This window comes from Panulirus ornatus, chromosome 8 (assembly GCF_036320965.1).
Source record: "Panulirus ornatus isolate Po-2019 chromosome 8, ASM3632096v1, whole genome shotgun sequence".
Taxonomy (NCBI): domain Eukaryota; kingdom Metazoa; phylum Arthropoda; class Malacostraca; order Decapoda; family Palinuridae; genus Panulirus; species Panulirus ornatus.
In genome coordinates this window covers 9,000,983-9,020,678 of record NC_092231.1, presented here as the reverse complement: position 1 = coordinate 9,020,678, position 19,696 = coordinate 9,000,983, and the positions used below count along the sequence as shown (strand labels likewise).

The window sequence follows — 19,696 nt, the reverse complement described above, 5'->3', positions numbered from 1 at the left end:
TATATATATATATATATATATATATACATATATATATATATATATATATATATATTTTTTTTTTTTATACTATTCGCCATTTCCCGCGATAGCGAGGTAGCGTTAAGAACAGAGGACTGGGCCTTTGAGGGAATATCCTCACCTGGCCCCCTTCTCTGTTCCTTCTTTTGGAAAATTAAAAAAAAACGAGAGGGGAGGATTTCCAGCCCCCCGCTCCCTTCCCTTTTAGTCGCCTTCTACGACACGCAGGGAATACGTGGGAAGTATTCTTTCTCCCCTATCCCCAGGGATATATATATATATATATATATATATATATATATATATATATATATATATATATATATATATATATATATATATATATTATCCTTGGGGATAGGGGAGAAAAAGTACTTCCCACGTGATCGCTGCATGTCGTAGGCGACTAAAAGGGGAGGAAATGGTGGCTGGAAATCCTCCCGTCCCGAGAAGGGGGGGCCAAGTGAGGAATTCCCTCTGAGGTTCAGTCCTCTGTTCTTTACGCTACCTCGCTAATGCGGGAAATGGCGAATTTGTATGAAAAAATTATATATATATATATAATGTGTGTATATATATATATATATATATATATATATATATATATATATATATATATAATGTGAGTGTGTGTGTGATCAGACTCGTCCGTGATTAAAGTTACCATGCTCACGGAGGGCTTATGAGGGAATCCACACATGATTTCAATCCTTTGAGCAATAATGTCTACGTATTTGTCTGGCTTCAGAGAACAGAATGTTACATTCTGATCCTAGGGTGTCAAGGGAAAGCAGTTAAGATAAAGAATCAGAGATAATGAAACCGTCTGTGGCAGTTGTTTCTACCTGCTCAAGAGCGATAAGTATGGCGAACAATTCAGTTTGTAGAGTAGATGTCCAGTTAAGTATTCTAACATATTTCGCTAATCTATTTCCATTGGGCTTAATCACAATGGCAGCCTGCCGTCGCAGTGGCAGCAGAGTTCGTGAGAACCGTCAGGATAGATACTCTGGGCTATGTTCTTGTCAGTCAGGAGTTTCTATATGTTCAAGAGCACTGGTGGTCTTAGCTATGCGTTGATCACAAGTAATTAGTGTCTTCGGTGGATAAAACGGTGTAGTGAGTGGTAATGCGTCAACCGTTTTCATTGGTGAAACTGGTCACACAGCCCTGCCTGATGTTGCTGAACAGTTGGTGTCTATCAACAAACTTAATTTTACGTATCTCTTCAACGCTAAGTTGCGTAACATAGTATGATATGGAGTGACCATGCAGAAAGATGTGGTAACACGAAGTTGGTATGTTGTCAAGCGATCCTTAAAACAGCTGACGGATAAAACCACCCTACTACACCCGTCAATTACACGACCTTCGCTCAGCTTATCTTCAATTTTTCTCCTACAAACTGTCTGAACGACCCACCTTCCTTGCTTTTAACTTTGTGTTCATGATAGTAGAGGCTTCAATCTTATCTACATTCTGAACAATGCAGCCAGCTTCCAACCGCTTCAACGTGTAATTTTATATCCAAGGAGACGCTTTTATAATTCAAGATGCGCTCGCATCTTAAATTAAATGTTTTCCAGACATGAGGGGTAACATTTAATCACAATGATGAAAAAAAAAAGACCTGGTCAGCAGGAATTTCAGCAGTATGTGGCCGTCATTTTCTTTTTTTTTTTTCAATAATTCAATTCCTCAAATTCAAAGCTTCAAAAGAGTATTATTAGGGATAAAATTTTACTTACCATGGTATTTGGTAATGGATCGATTTACTCTCAGAACCTGTTTAATTCCTATAGCGAATAGAGGCTTCCATACAGTGTCTGAACACATAGACTGAAGTGATGGAGGATCACATTTCAATGGCAACGTCAATGAGTTCGTGTCTGTACTTATTGTTGTGCGTTCGTCTCTGAAGCCTGATTTTCAAGTGCCTCATACACAGTTTCCATCATAACAGTGTCTGACTAAGACCCTTTGTGACCCCTATAATCCTTTTGCGCTACCGCTCACAGGATGAGCATGGGGTGCACAATAAACTTGCCGGGGACATCGGCACAAATCAAATTACCTCTCTACTTAATCTCCTTCAACACCACCTCTATCATCATCATTGTTTCCCTATTATCATCGACATTATTACCGCTTGAGACATTAAGGCCCTGGTTAGGTTAGATTTCATTGAAATGGTTTTCCCGATGGTTTTTAATGTCTTGAACGATTCCGACCGTTCATTTCTATAGCAAATCACTACTTTTGGTGATTTCCCTCATCCAAAACCTCAGTCCCCAATAATGGTCCCCCATTATCAATGAAGAAAGGAAGGGGTGGGGTATAACTCTAAAGGAAGTGATCTGCGGTTGAAATAGAGGTCAGAATCATGTAAAACACATCTAAAACCATCGGTAATTTCAACATCCAAACACAGGTGGATGTTCGAAATGGTAATTGTACCTATTTTACCTTATCACGACCTACATCATAATTCCAGTGATGGAGAGCCGTAATGATATCCACTGCTTCCTGCCTCCCACAGGGTCTCACCAAAATGCTATCTCTCACACTCTCCTAAAATCGTCACCACTCGTAAAGCCACACTCATTCGTGATAATAACAGTGTACAGCTGAAGGTGTGGGATACTGAAGAAAAATCCTAGTCGTGTTCAGCAAAGAAATAGTTCCACGAGTTATGAAAAGGACTCCCTCTTTGGGTAAATACCCACCAACTTAATTCCCAGCGGATCATCAGTATACTCATTGACGAGCGAGACTTTAGGCCTCACGAACACCTACAGATGATATCATGAAGGGTAAGAAACAGCAAAATGAGTGACATCGGTGACATCTGTAAATGCACCAACATTCTAGAAATAATGATGAACTTTCAAATCGTGTTATACGTCACGACTTAAAGAAAGACTTTCTACATCTCTGAAGGTCAAAAAAGAGGACTTTTATTACGAAATACAACAGGCAACAACACAAGTGTAAGCAGGTGAATATGGTTATCTAAATTATGTTCGCCTATCACCGGCTCGCCAGGATATCACTGACCTCAGCGATTTACTGCACGATAGCTGTGGTGGATTTGTATCAGGTGGCCTCAAAGGTATTACGTAGTTGGTCAAAGAGAATTCTTATGAGTACACCCTATTTGGGGTAGGGGTGGGTGTGGGATAAGAAGCAAATGTTTTTAACCTCCATCCCGCACAACATCCAAGATAGGCTATGGGCGAGAACAAGAGGTTTTTCAATCAATATCCTAATGTACTTTCCGTTAGTCTCATAGTACACAAAATTAACTCACCCATCAGAAAGCTGCATATCAATGCGTGTGTCTCGACCTCCAGTGTTCATCTTTAATTCCATGCCCGTCTCCTTTGTGCCATTCACACTGGCATCTCCAGTAGATTTTGCTACCATAGCTTAACACTAGTGGACCTGTAATGTTAAAAACATGACTATATATGCATTGCCATTGCAGGTTATCTATAAAAAAAAATGAATATGCATTGTCACTGCAGGTTATCTATCCAATAAAATGACTTTCATCAGTTCCTGTATAAAATATTAGTCTGAAAGGCAATCAACTGCCGGGACTTCTACATAGAGAAAAGTACATCAGGGCAAATACATTTATCTTATATACTAATCACTGTAAATCTGTATTCCAAGTGTCTCCTCCATGCCTCCCTATAAACTTACCTAACCTTCTTGCTTATTCCAACCAAACCTGTGGCATCTCATTCCTCACGTCCAACCAGTTAGTCATACCGGACTCCCTCTGCGAGTGAAAAGTTCCCTTCGGTGAGACTGTATCACTGGGAGTACCGTCTCGTTAAAGATCTCACTCCGACGGAAGTTTATATTTCCCTACTACTGGAAGTAGTGCAGTCTAGGACTGCAAGGGCGTTTGCAAAGGTCCCGGAGTAATTACAAAGAATTTCTTTCTCTCTCTCTCTACCACGAGAATTGAATCGGATCATCTGCGTGGCAGCAGCCAGACTACCTAAGCTCCAAATCACTGCGCAACCACTCATTGATTCACGGCTCTTGCTAAGTGTCACGCACCCTTACGGAGTAGAAATACTGCCGCTCACGCCTTCGACAAGGCAAATTTAAAGCCCATCCTAGTCTCAATCAAATCATTATAAGAAACCTTGCAAAACGCGAAAATATAAACAAAAAAGTTGTCCCAAGACACACCCAGCTACCCAGGTCAATATCCGCCACGTGCTCCCCCTTAATCACTCTCCCTTACAGCGGTTACGGCCAGACAAAGCACAGTGCTTGGTCTGTAAAGATTGGTGTTGGACGGCGGAATAAAGTGTGATGCCGGGATTTAAATAACTTTGTTATGTACTGGCACCTGATGAGGTGGATTGTGTACACGACACATATCGTGCCACATGTATTGGAATATAACAAATGAAATTGTATGAACTTCAGAAGTGTGAAAGAAGAAAGTTAAGAGTAAATGTGAATAAGAGCAAGGTTATTAGGTACAGTAGGGTTGATGGTCTAGTCAATTGGGAGGTAAGTTTGAATGGAGAAAAACTGGAGGAAGTAAAGTGTTTTAGATATCTGGGAGTGGATCTGGCAGCGGATGGAACCATGGAAGCGGAAGTGGATCATAGGGTGGGGGAGGGGGCGAAAATTCTGGGAGCCTTGAAGAATGTGTGGAAGTCGAGAACATTATCTCGGAAAGCAAATATGGGTATGTTTGAAGGAATAGTGGTTCCAACAATGTTGTATGGTTGCGAGGCGTGGGCTATGGATAGAGTTGTGCGCAGGAGGATGGATGTGCTGGAAATGAGATGTTTGAGGATAATGTGTGGTGTGAGGTGGTTTGATCGAGTAAGTAACGTAAGGGTAAGAGAGATGTGTGGAAATAAAAAGAGCGTGGTTGAGAGAGTAGAAGAGGGTGTTTTGAAATGGTTTGGGCACATGGAGAGAATGAGTGAGGAAAGATTGACCAAGAGGATATATGTCGGAGGTGGAGGGAACGAGGAGAAGTGGGAGACCAAATTGGAGGTGGAAAGATGGAGTGAAAAAGATTTTGAGTGATCGGGGCCTGAACATGCAGGAGGGTGAAAGGAGGGCAAGGAATAGAGTGAATTGGATCGATGTGGTATACCGGGGTTGACGTGCTGTCAGTGGATTGAATCAGGGTATGTGAAGCGTCTGGGGTAAACCATGGAAAGCTGTGTAGGTAAGTATATTTGCGTGTGTGGACGTGTATGTATATACATGTGTATGGGGGTGGGTTGGGCCATTTCTTTCGTCTGTTTCCTTGCGATACCTCGCAAACGCGGGAGACAGCGAAAAAAAAAAAAAAAAAAAAAAAAAAAAATATATATATATATATATATATATATATATATATATATATCCCTGGGGGATAGGAGAGAAAGAATACTTTCCAGCTATTCCCTGCGTGTCGTAGAAGGCGACTTAAAGGGGAAGGAGCGGGGGGCTGGAAACTCTCCTCTCCAACTTTTACTTTCCAAAGGAAGGAACAGAGAAGGGGACCAAGTGAGGACGTAGACGTAGCTAAGACACACCGGTAATGGTAACGCTTGTTTACCAATGGCGTCTTAGCAATCCTCCTTCAAGCAATCCACTTCCTTCGTAAACTTTACTTCATAGCCAAACACATTCACTTAGGATTCCATGCCCTTTAGCAAGTCATTTAAACAGATGATGTGTAATGGTGCCTCAGAAGAGAACACTGCCTCGCTCGGCTGGTGACCTTACCCCATTCCAGGAAGGATCCTATGACACATACGCATGTACTTTGTTCCCTTCCACGAAGCCTAGTGATCCCGCTTTTTATAAGCCTTCCATACTGTAAAGTGTCAAATGTTTACAGATAGTTAAGACAAACAAATCCATCTAGCCTCTCTTTTGTCTATTACAGATCTCTCGTGGTAAAACAGTCTCTCACAAAACTAGTTTCTCTTGAGCAGGAAATCATCCATTTGATTTCCGATTCTCTTTTCCAGTACCTTAAAGATCGCATTTTTCAGGGTGACCGGTCTAAACTTCACCTCCTCCCGATCTCCCCTATCTTATATCAGGTATGTCATTTGCCCTCTTCCACTTCCTCAGCATTTTATAATTTTCCAGCGATATCTTGAACATTCCAAGCAGTCTGTGTCAAGTATCAGCTCAAATCTTCAACACATATGGAGAGACATTATCAGGATTGTGACTCAGTCTTGTACGGATCAAGACTTACCACAGTAGTCTGTTAATGTCTTCTCTGGTGATCTCATCGTTTTCTAATGCCTCCAACCCCACTCACTGGTGTTGAGGGGCCCACACACTACCACTGCGAAAATTTCGAATGAATTTACTATTCAGTTCCTCGCACACCCTTACATCATCCTCAGATCCTAGCATACCCTTACATCATCCTCTCACTGTCAACTTACCGCCGATGGATTTATGGAATGGGTCTGGATTTTCTCCGGCCTTGTTGGCAATACTCTTTACATTCTTCGTTCCTCCCTCCCTTGTTTACCCTGCTTCACATGTTCTCTTGCAAATGCTGCCTGGCTGGAGTTCCGCCTGTAGCTTCGCCAACGAACATCTCTGAGTTTCGTTACCCTTTCACATCTTTTACGGAATTATTTCTGCCTCTTTCTCAACCTTCCCTCCGTATCTTGGGCTGGAGGTAACTATGTTCCCATTCCTCCACTGTACATTTCACAGAAACTCACCACAGTGCCCTTGTCCTTAGCTGCTGAACACCCCGTTGACTTGCTGATAAGGTGTGGTGACACGACCTCCCCTCCTCGCTAACCGGTGACATGATAACATCTGCCAACTCAATGGTGATGTGGCGAGAGTCGTTGTTACCTGGTGACCCTCGTCCGCCACCCGATGACGTAAAATGACCCTCACCTGTTATCAATGACGTAAAATGACCCTCACCTGTTATCAATGACGTAAAATGACCCTCACCTGTTACCAATGACGTAAGATGATCCTTGCTTGCAAGCTAGTGACCTGCCTTATATCTGGTGACTTGTGATGGCCTACATCCGCTACCTTGTGATCTATGATGACCCCACCTACCCACTACCTGGTGATGTGTGAAGACCTCCTCACGGTAAGTGGTGACGTTACTCTGATGACCCACGCCAGTTATCTTGTGATATTATAACACTCGACCGTCAGCTTGTTACTTGAGGTGACCCTCGTCTGCAAGACAGAGATGCGTGGTGACCGTCGCCCGCTAGACAGAGATGCGTGGTGACCGTCGCCCGCTAGACAGAGATGCGTGGTGACCCTCGCCCACCAGACAGAGATGCGTGGTGACCCCTCGCCCGCTAGACAGAGATGCGTTGTGACCGTCGATCGCCAGACAGAGATGCGTGGTGACCCTCGCCCACCAGACAGAGATGCGTGGTGACCCCTCGCCCGCTAGACAGAGATGCGTGGTGACCGTCGATCGCCAGACAGAGATGCGTGGTGAGCCTCTCCTGCTAGCTGGTGGTGAGGTGGCTTTCGCCCACTAACTGGTGACGCACGGCGACTCCCTCTACTAACTGGCAACATGTGTGAGACCACACCTACTTAGCTGATGACGTATGATGGCGCACGCCCATTACTTGGTGACGTGACGTCATTCCGCCCATTAGCTGGTGACATGGGATGATGCTCGCTCATGACCTGAACCTCGCTAACTAATCTGTGACCTGTAGTGACCCCCAGGCAACTAGCTGGTGCCAAGTGATAACCACCGGCGACGTGTGGTAACTTGGCCACCAGCTGGTGCCGGGTGATAAGCACTACATGCTGGCTGGTGCCGTGAGGCGAATCCTCGCCTCCTTCCTGATGACGCAATAAGCCTCGCCCACACCCTCGAGATACAGTGTCCCCTCACTCACGACCTGGTGACCCTACCGCTAGCTGGTGACTTATGATGGCCCTCTCCACCTAACTGGTGATTCCCATCCGCTGGTTGATGATGTGTGGTGAGCTCCGCTGCGACACATCACCATTTAACTGGTGCCGTGTGGTGAGCCCACACCGTTACCTGGTGTCGCAGACCTAAGCCCGATAATTGGAAAAGTGTGGTGACACTTGCCCCTTAATGGATCCGAACTCGCTAGCTAGTAAAAATCTGGTCACCCTTATCCACTAGCTGAAGAAATGAGGTGACCTCGCCCGCTTGCTGGAGACGGTATTGTGACCCTCGCCCGCCGGTTGGTGACGTAGTGACTCTCGCATGGTAACTGGTGAGATGCTGTGACCCTCTCCTGAGAATTGTGACCCCTCGCTTGCTACCTTAGTGATGCACTGTGACTCCCGCCCGCTAGATGGTGACATGTGACCCTTGCCAACTAGCTAGTGACGTCGCATTGATCCTCGCTCACTATGAGGTGTCGTATCATCTGCCCACTAACTAGTGACATTAAGAGACCACTGGCTATCTGGTGGTGCGAGGCACCGTACCCCATAACCTGACGAAATGTAGTATCCTTCACCTGCCAAGCGGTACCCATGGCCTGGTCAGATGGTACTCCACTGCATCAAGCAGTTCTCTTACCGTTAATAACGACTATCAACAAAGAGGAGGTGTAACAAGACCAACATAAGGTGGAGGGGAAGCTCGGTCACTCGCCGCAGATGCACGGACTTCTTATAATTTCCCTTCATGTCTTTAGAAGAGTGATAACATTCAAAATAGGTTATTTCCAGTTTTTTTTCTTTACGAAAATTGCTTCTTATGATATCACTTCCTTCCAAGTTTTCGAATGATATCTCTCGATTAAATAACATCACGATCGAGAATGCATCTTCTATTCCCAAGTCACATAACACCCACCAGCGACTCGGGGAGCAAAGAATGAACACCCGGCGACCGTTTGTTCGGACGACCGTAGCCTACCACAACTAAGTCAATACTGGCCCTGAAGCACTGGAGAGGAGACTGTCTGGGTTAGAACACTCGAGGCTTCCTCACTTCCATTTATCGTTTTACTATAACGTTTACGTAGGAAAGTGACATTTCCCACAAAAAAAAAATGTTACAGAATGATGCACGTAAAATGTAGTATGAAGATTACATCCAAATGAAGTATATAAATATTTCATCCCAATCATGTGTTGCGTCACCCCTTGCAACTTGCCAGAGGTTATTAGTGTTCTTAGTCATACATTTGTTCTGAACTTTCTCGGGGTTGTACTTAAAAGATTTTTTGAAGGTTATGCGTACATAAGACATGACTCGTGGAACCAGAACGTTCCAATCGAAGTATAACCTTCAAAAACATAAAATCGATGGCCTTTCTATTAAATTTCGTCCATCGATGGGCCTTAAACTACTGGGACCTATAAAACCGAATGGTTAACAAAGACATGGTTAACAAAAGACATTGATATCTATAAAGTGTAAAAGCCAAATGAAAATAATACTAAATTACGGCCCGAAGTCACCAACGATGGAAACAAATTCACAAAGTTCTTTGCTAAACCTCGGCCATAGTTAATCCAATATGTACGTTACATCCAGGGATACAACATGGTCGGGATGAAGGCATCCCCAGCAGATCTCAAAGCTTTCCTCCGCTCTCCACTACACATCTGAACATTACCAAGCCATGTTCGTGCGAGTAACTGCAAGTCATCAACCACAGAGTTGATATACGAACGTGTCTGGAGACCAGAATTCGGTTCCAAGGAGTGACCTTGAGAACCCATTATCAACGCAGCGTTCACTAACATAGCAGAGTCACGGGGGGAAAACCTTTATCTCTCTCTCATCGGTGCCTGTGAGAATCCGGTATGACAAAGCCTGTTCCAAACATGGACTTGTTTACTTCTAACTTAACAAAACGATGTTCACATGGCGAACATAACAATACCTTTTTTTCTTTTACTATTTACACAGCTGCTTCAACAGTCTTAGTGAGGCTGCGTCATGAACAGCCTTATAACGGCCTCATCTGCATACACTCATTCTCTCGGCTGTCATGGTTATAGCATCGACAACACAGTGGCCCACCATCTGCAGCCAAGACCCACCGTCTACTCCACAGTTTACTTTCACAGCTCCACTTGTCCTGATTCAACTCACTGGCACCAAGGTGCCCCGTATACCACATCGATCCAATTAAGAATAAATGCCTGGAATTGGACATAAAATGTATGATGTATGTGCCTACTATTTGCGTGTTATGGGAAGTTTTACATTTTTACACTCGTGACTCCGTCGATTAAGCTTATATATATATATATATATATATATATATATATATATATATATATATATATATATATATATATATATATATATAATATAATATAATATATATATATATATATATATATAATCCCTGGGGATAGGGGAGAAAGAATACTTCCCACGTATTCCCTGCGTGTCGTAGAAGGCGACTAAAAGGGAAGGGAGCGGGAGGCTGGAAATCCTCCCCTCTCGTTTTTTTTTTTTTTTTTTTTTTTTTTTTTAATTTTCCAAAAGAGGGAACAGAGAAGGGAGCCAGGTGAGGGTATTCCCTCAGGGGCCCTGTCCTCTGTTCTTAACGCTACCTCGCTATCGCGGGAAATGGCGACTAGTATAAAAAAAAAAAAATATATATATATATATATATATATATATATATATATATATATAAATATATATATATATATATATATATATATATATATATATATATATATATATATATATATATATATGCCCACACACGCACATATACATAACATATACACATACATATAAATATGAATAAAGTGTATATGAACGCGCACCTTCATAGAACATACAAAGCTCCATCAGCCAGGATCGAACATGAGACCCCTTGTGCAAGAGACAGGTATGCTAACCGGTAGGCTAAAGGACTGTATAATAGAAAACAACTATTCGAAATACTAATTACTCGAATACCCTTCGTCTCACAATGGTGAGCAACGGGGTCTATCGGTTGTTTCCGAACAGAACACATAGCCAGCTGATAGCGTTTTTCTGAACCTGAGTGTACAACGCGGAGTTATATGAATACGAATAAAGTGTATATGAACGCGCACCTTCATAGAACATACAAAGCTCCATCAGCCAGGATCGAACCTGGGACCCCTTGTGCATGCCTGCCTCTTGCACAAGGGGTCCCAGGTTCGATCCTGGCTGATGGAGCTTTGTATGTTCTATGAAGGTGCGCGTTCATATACACTTTATTCGTATTCATATAACTTCGCGTTGTACAGTCAGGTTCGGTAAAACGCTATCAGCTGGCTATGTGTTCTGTTCGGAAACAACCGATAGACCCCGTTGCTCACCATAGTGAGACGAAGGGTATTCGAGTAATTAGTATTTCGAATAGTTTTTTCCTATTATACAGTCCCTTAGCCTAGCGGTTAGCATGCCTGCCTCTTGCACAAGGGGTCCCAGGTTCGTTCCTGGATGATGGAGCTTTGAATGTTCTATGACATAAATATATATACACATGTACAAATTCATGCTTGCTAGCATTTATCCATTCCTGGCGCTACCTCGCCCCACAGGAAACAGCATCGCTACCCCCTGCTTCAGCGAGGTAGCGCCAACAAAACAGACCAAAAGGCCACATTCGTTCACACAAAGTCTCTCGCTGTGACGTATAATGCACCGAAACCACAGCTCCCTATCCATGTCCAGGCCCTACAGACTTTTCCATGCATTACCCCAGACGTTTCACATGCCCAGGTTCAGTCCATTGACAGCACGTCGACCCCGGTATACCACATCGTTCCAATTCACTCTATTCCTTACACGCCTCTCCTCCTCCTGTATGCTCTGGTCCCGATCGCTCAAAATCTTTTCCCTCCATCCTTCCTCCTCCAATTTGGTCTCCCGCTTCTTGTTCCTTTCACCTCTAACACATATATCCTCTTTATCAACCTTTTCTTTCTCATTCTCTCCATATGTTCAAACCATTTCAACACACCCTCTTGTGCTCTCTCAACCACACTTTTAATTTCTACACATTTCTTCCCCTTTCATTATTTACTCGATCAAACCACCTCACACCACAAATTGTCCTAAAACATTTAATTTCCGACACATCCACCCTCCTCCGTAGAATCCTATCTAAAGCCCATGCCTCGCAACCATATAATACTGATGGAAGTACTATTCCTTCAAACACCCCTTTTTGCTCTCCGAGATAACGTTCTCTCTTTCCACACACTCTTCATCGCTCCCAGAACCTTCGTCCCTCCTACCCCTCAACACACGCACCCTGTGACTCACTTCCGCTTCCATGGTTCCATTCGCTGCCAAGTCCCCTCCCAAATATCTAAAACACCTCACATCCTTCAATTTTTCCCCATTCAAACTTACATCCCAATTAACTTGTTCCTCAACCCTGCTGAACCTAATAAGTATTTAAGTAGCCAGCCACAACAGAACCATCAGATCCAGCCTGAAGATGGAACAAGTTAGTTCCGAAACGTCGCTCCCCTTTGGGGAACTCCAGAAGAAACTCCAAGAAGACAACCGAAAAATTGTACGACAAATTGAAAGTACATAAAAAGGAGAATGAGCCATAGCTTTCAACCTCGTATGCCACTAATATATATATATATATATATATATATATATATATATATATACAAAAGGGAGGATGAACACCTGGGTTGGGTGTGAGCCGACTGCCGCGCACGCGACTCTAACACATGTTGGCCTTAACCCAAAGGACCTGTGCTGACCCACAGTAAGTAACGTTAACCATTACACCAAGGAGGCCCGCGTATTTGTACCCGAATCCAAACCTGCAATGAAGAAGAGCAAGAATTCAAAGCTGAAAATCCTCCCTTCCCATATCACCTTCCATAGGAAATAACAGATAAAAGTGACAAGCGAGTTCTTTCCCCCTAAGTTTATTACTGACGCTACCTCCCTGCACGTGGTAACAGTCGTTAATGAGTTCAAGAATGGATGAAGGGTGCGGGGAGGGAAGATGAGTTCAAGACGCAATGATGAGTGCAATGGATGAATTATACGGGGGTGAAGTGATGGGTTAAAGACGGGTTGACTTATACGGGAAGTGATGGGTTCAAGGCCGGATGACTGGTGTGGACGGAGTGATGGGTTCTAGGAGGGTGTAAGGCGGAATGGCTAATGCGAGCGATTCTGGGCGACTGGCAACCTACCAACCAGAATGACTTACAACGTCTGACTAGCTAATGAACCTCCACTGCTTTAGAGGACTGAACAGGTAACGGATTACCGAGTATGGCAGGCTGATCGACAAACACCTTACCTCACAAACCTATTGAGAATCGGTTGTATACCTCAAGTATAGAACAACGTATGCTTTCTTCCGCAAGTGTCCTAGACTAAGCTTTCCCGATAAAGACCAGATGGATGTTACAGACACCGCTCTTGCTTATATCCTACTGTAAACTCAGATGAAACTTACCTAAACATTGAATGAATCCCCCTGAAGATCTCTTTATACAGTCCTAATATTTACTTGGAAGTGAAACAGACGTGGTCCGCAGTTACCACCTATACTACTCACTTTCTTTGAAAACAGCTGTGCTTTGTAGAATATATGGTCGGCCGGGTTCACTGTCCGTCGTTTCAGCAAATAATTTCCTATGATAGGCTTTCCAGTCACTTCGAACTGTAGGTTACAGTTCCTCGCGCCTGAGCCATCATGAATATATTCAGAGTGCTTTTCCCCACAATCTTCCTCGGTTCCACAAGTAGATGAATATTTTCAACAAACACTAGCAGTGGTTAGTTGAATTAAGGATGTAAACCTTTCAGTTGAAGGGATTACATTAAAATTTCGTAGAAATTTCGTCAGTTCTAGAAATACAATTAGAATGTCACTCAGATGACTAGACAGTTACAATCAGCTGCAGGGCAGTTTTATTTCCGAACGAACGGAAACTTTATGTCTAAACTTGCAGAACACGGAAACAGGACTATATCCATTACTATCCTTATAATTCTACTGCCATTTCTCCTGCTAGATTTCTTTTTCAAAGCAATAAAATCAAGGGTCTGCAGTTACACAGGAGTGAACATTGCTTGTGGTTAGTTTTAGGCACTTTTAATCTCGACGTTTTTAGAATTCTGGTCGGAGGCCGGGCTAGCTCTCAAAAATAAGAACTTTGAAAACCAGAGAACCATGATCGTAAACGAGGCCAAGCTCCACATACTCATCTTTATACAGTACACGGTGACTGTATATAATATCTTAAAGTCTCGTAAAGTAAATGTAAACAAACTGCATTTAATTTTTTGAAACTGATCATGGAAAACGAACAAACATTCTGTAAATTGAGTAAATTTCGGCATAACCCGCATAGAATTTTTTTTTTTTTTTTTTTTTGAGTAGGAGAGGGTTAGGATTTAACTTGAAAAAATTGGAAATTGGATAATATTCATATTGCAAAGATACATTTCACCTCTAACAAGACCTTTCTATTACGTGATATGGTTCCTGTAAATCAAGATAATATAGAGAAAAAAAAAAATCACATGAACGTTTCGCCTTCTCGTTGGGCTATTTCATTAGTTCACAAACTCTGCTGTACTACAAAAAAGGAGGCAGCAGTACCATATGACAATACACTTGCCTCGGGTTTAGCTGAACTTGAATTGTTACATTTATGTTTAGACATTTATGTTTTGACATGCTGTCAGTGGATTGAATCAAGGCATGTGAAGCGTCTGGGGCAAACCATGGAAAGTTGTGTGGGGCCTGGATGTGGAAAGGGATCTGTGGTTTCGGGCATTATTGTATGACAGCTAGAGACTGAGTGTGAACGAATGGGGCCTTTGTTGTCTTTTCCTAGCGCTACCTCGCACACTTGAGGGGGGAGGGGGATGGTATTCCATGTGTGGCGAGGTGGCGATGGGAATGAATAAAGGCAGAGTGTGAATTGTGTGCATGGGTATATATGTATGTGTCTGTGTGTGTATATATATGTGTACATTGAGATGTATAGGTATGTATATTTGCGTGTGTGGACGTGTATGTATATACATTGTGTATGGGGGTGGGTTGGGCCATTTCTTTCGTCTGTTTCCTTGTGCTACCTCGCAAACGCGGGAGACAGCGACAAAGCAAAATAAATAAATAAATAAATGTTTAGATCACAAATTTATGATGTTTAAACTATATGTGAATACTGTTATGTTTGGTCAGCATATATTGTATGTCTAAAATGAGGTAAAAATGTTAATTGATTGGCAGTGTGGGGCACAACCATCTTCAAGGAACCCTGCGATTTTTTTTTTTTTTGTGAAGTGATTAGGTTTGTATATACAGAGACTACGGTAGTCCACGAACACAGTCCTCATAAGCTGTTGGCATTCCTCAACCGGACTGACTTAAGCAGCCCCTAAACTGATCATCCTAGGTCAGGCCTAGCCTGCATGCGACCAGCACCAAACTATTAGGCAACTTCGTTCATCTGGCAGCCTGACGGTCACTTTATTCACTTAAATTTTAGGTGGAATTACTCAGTATTTTGCTCTTCGTTGTTGTACGAGTTTCCGTGATGAGTAAGCTACAACATTATAAGGCATAGCCTTACATACATAAATACTTGCAACTATAACCATTCATCCTTCCCATATGATTCCTGAGCACGAAACACCACTTGTAAGAAACTCGAACCCATCATTAATGAGGCAATGGCCAAAAAGGTAGTTCCCTCCTAATGAGCAAAGCTTCCGCAAGGATTTGTGGGTGGGTGGGGGGAGCCTTAAACCAAGAGGCATAATAGATAATAATGGGTTGGGGAGACATAAACCAAGAAGCATAATAGATAATAATGGGTTGGGGAGACATAAACCAAGAAGCATAATAGATAATAATGGGTTGGGAAGACATAAACCAAGAAGCATAATAGATAATAATGGGTTGGGGAGACATAAACCAAGAAGCATAATAGATAATAATGGGTTGGGGAGACATAAACCAAGAAGCATAATAGATAATAATGGGTTGGGGAGACATAAACCAAGAAGCATAATAGATAATAATGGGTTGGGGAGACATAAACCAAGAAGCATAATAGATAATAATGGGTTGGGGAGACATAAACCAAGAAGCATAATAGATAATAATGGGTTGGGGAGACATAAACCAAGAAGCATAATAGATAATAATGGGTTGGGGAGACATAAACCAAGAAGCATAATAGATAATAATGGGTTGGGGAGACATAAACCAAGAAGCATAATAGATAATAATGGGTTGGGGAGACATAAACCAAGAAGCATAATAGATAATAATGGGTTGAGGAGACATAAACCAAGAAGCATAATAGATAATAATGGGTTGGGAAGACATAAACCAAGAAGCATAATAGATAATAATGGGTTGGGGAGACATAAACCAAGAAGCATAATAGATAATAATGGGTTGGGGAGACATAAACCAAGAAGCATAATAGATAATAATAGGTTGGGGAGACATAAACCAAGAAGCATAATAGATAATAATAGGTTAGGGAGACATAAACCAAGAAGCATAATAGATGATAATAGACGCAATCCGAGCCTTTAAAGTTCAGTGTTAAACACACTTATCTGCCATCACTTGAGAGAGCAACTGCGCTTCATATTCAGTATTTAGTGAAAAGATGTACCAACATTACCTTACTCTCACAAGTTATAAGATGCCTTAAAGGCAATCTTAAAATGTTGAATGTCGCAACAGCCATCCAGACTGGGTGATGTTACTAGCTTTCGACATTCTGAAAATTCGGCAGCCAACTATCTACCTTATACAACCCATTCACGACAACCTTGACATTCAGCATTCAGTGATCAATACGAGTGAATGAAGAGGAGCACTGGCATCGACGGAAGAGTTGTTCGCACAACAAACGCCTCCTTATAAAACTGTTTACTAGAGAAAGCATACACACACACACACACACACACACATTCCTGGGTGTAGCGTAGCCGTGAAGCTGCTGGAATGGACCCCTTCAGAGAAGGGGATCCTGAGGTTTATACATATATATATATATATATATATATATATATATATATATATATCACTCAGCTAATGTGAATAAGAGCAAGGTTATTAGGTACAGTAGGGGTGAGGGTCAAGTCAATTGGGAGGTGAGTTTGAATGGAGAAAAACTGGAGGAAGTGAAGTGTTTTAGATATCTGGGAGTGGATCTGGCAGCGGATGGAACCATGGAAGCGGAAGTGGATCATAGGGTGGGGGAGGGGGCGAAAATTTTGGGAGCCTTGAAAAATGTGTGGAAGTCGAGAACATTATCTCGGAAAGCAAAAATGGGTATGTTTGAGGGAATAGTGGTTCCAACAATGTTGTATGGTTGCGAGGCGTGGGCTATGGATAGAGATGTGCGCAGGAGGATGGATGTGCTGGAAATGAGATGTTTGAGGACAATGTGTGGTGTGAGGTGGTTTGATCGAGTAAGTAACGTAAGGGTGAGAGAGATGTGTGGAAATAAAAAGAGCGTGGTTGAGAGAGCAGAAGAGGGTGTTTTGAAATGGTTTGGGCACATGGAGAGAATGAGTGAGGAGAGATTGACCAAGAGGATATATGTGTCGGAGGTGGAGGGAACGAGGAGAAGAGGGAGACCAAATTGGAGGTGGAAAGATGGAGTGAAAAAGATTTTGTGTGATCGGGGCCTGAACATGCAGGAGGGTGAAAGGAGGGCAAGAAATAGAGTGAATTGGAGTCATGTGGTATACAGGGGTTGACGTGCTGTCAGTGGATTGAAGCAAGGCATGTGAAGCGTCTGGGGTAAACCATGGAAAGCTGTGTAGGTATGTATATTTGCGTGTGTGGACGTGTGTATGTACATGTGTATGGGGGGGGGGGGGGGTTGGGCCATTTCTTTCGTCTGTTTCCTTGCGCTACCTCGCAAACGCGGGAGACAGCGACAAAGTATAAAAAAATATATATATATATATATATATATATATATATATATATATATATATATATATATATATATATATATATATAATCACGGGACAAATTTCTATGAAAGTCTTGGTGTTAACCAAGTTCTTGACAATCATTTAATGGGCAAGTCATCAGCGAAATCTAAATCACATCGACTGATTCGTTCCATGTAATAGGTTAAATTCTTCCAGGAGAACTGGAAGTAATTTGATCAAGGGTATGGGGTTTGGGGACTTTCGAACTCGCGAAAATACTGATGGAATGTCTAATGCATGAGTGGTATGTAAGAACATGCTGTATCTTTGAAAACAGCAAAAAATGATTAACAGCTAAGTATACAAACATAAACATTTAATTGCTCGTATCGACAGTCTAAATGTGATTGAATAATAGTAAAAATATATAAATTATTTTTATCATGAAGTAAATTTATATCCTGTAGTGCTTACAGGATCAATGCTTCGCTCTGCCCCCCCCATTCACTATGCCCTTGCCAAGATTTAGTCGAATATAAAAAAAAACCCAACAACCAAGAACTAACCTAATGAGGGAGAAGCTTCTCAATCTACATGCACATGCGCTAGTAAAAAAAGAATACTTCACGCGAAACTCAATAAATGTGATTTTCGTCTACACTCAAGTAATAAAACTTACCGCAAAAAAAAAAAAAAAAATACACTTTTGCGATGCATTTCATACGCCTGTCCGAAAGGGAAATGGACATAAATGTCATGTTTGAGATATACTACAATTTGAGATATACTACAAACTTTACATAATTCAGATACATCCCATAAGAACGTGTAGTACTCAAAATTCTTATAAGAACGACTTAGTCGGTAACTGGAGCCACTCGGCTCCACTGGCTCACGTGATGGTCACTGCCGCCAGACGAACACTATGCCTTACTTCACCAATCAAGAGAAAAATAAATCGCATGCATACACTAAGTGCACCTGAGAACACTTAGTACACCGTAAATTCCGAAACATGCATTCCTAAGGCTTATCTTCCGTAGAACACACATATATAATATATAAGTAAAACAACCAAACAGGTACACCTTTACATTCTTCAGTCTTTATCACTAACCAGGAACAAAATATATGAGATTTTTTCAATCACCGCCGTCCGATACGTCCCGACACACTAAAACACTGGACAACCACACTCCCTCTCAGCGTTCGCACTACTGATGCCGGCCCAGAGCCACATCAAGGCTATATACGTACCAACCTGACAACCGTTCCTATACGCGTCCCTTCTCCCCGCACCCCTACTACTACATTTCATCATTTCACCACATAACATCACCTTCTCATCAGATAATAACCTTGCTCCTTTATGTCGTGTTTAACTTTTCGCTTATACAGCCTACTAAAAACGAGCGCAAATGTTATATATGACATATGAGCGTCAATGCATTCGTTTTTTTTTTGCTCGTACTTCATTGTAAAAATCTCCTGAAACAATTCATATATCACTTAACGAAATGTTAATGGACTGATGGTCAGTTTTGGGTGGAAGAGATTAGGTGTCCGGTATGGACCAGAAATGTCAACATTTCTGAGCCAGGCACATCGGAACTTTACCTTTCCCTATCATCTATTATTGCATACACTTTTGGTGAAATACGGTTGCTAGTGGATTATTACCCCACTGAAAAGTTACGGAAAACATTAATATATATATATATATATATATATATATATATATATATATATATATATATATATATATATATA

At 42.1% G+C, this 19,696-nt stretch overlaps 1 protein-coding gene across 1 annotated transcript in view; it reads right to left on the bottom strand.

Moving 5' to 3' along the window:
* The window catches only part of LOC139749670 (ATP-dependent translocase ABCB1-like), a 103,976-nt gene extending 84,827 nt beyond the window's left edge, over positions 1-19,149 (bottom strand). The window contains exons 1-2 of the mRNA XM_071663835.1: positions 19,044-19,149; positions 3,332-3,465 (exon numbers count right to left, since the gene is read on the bottom strand). Coding sequence (XP_071519936.1) covers positions 3,332-3,447 — 116 coding nt within the window. The 5' untranslated portion in view covers positions 3,448-3,465; positions 19,044-19,149. The remainder of the gene's footprint in view (positions 1-3,331; positions 3,466-19,043) is intronic.
* Between the last annotated feature and the right edge of the window lie 547 nt (positions 19,150-19,696).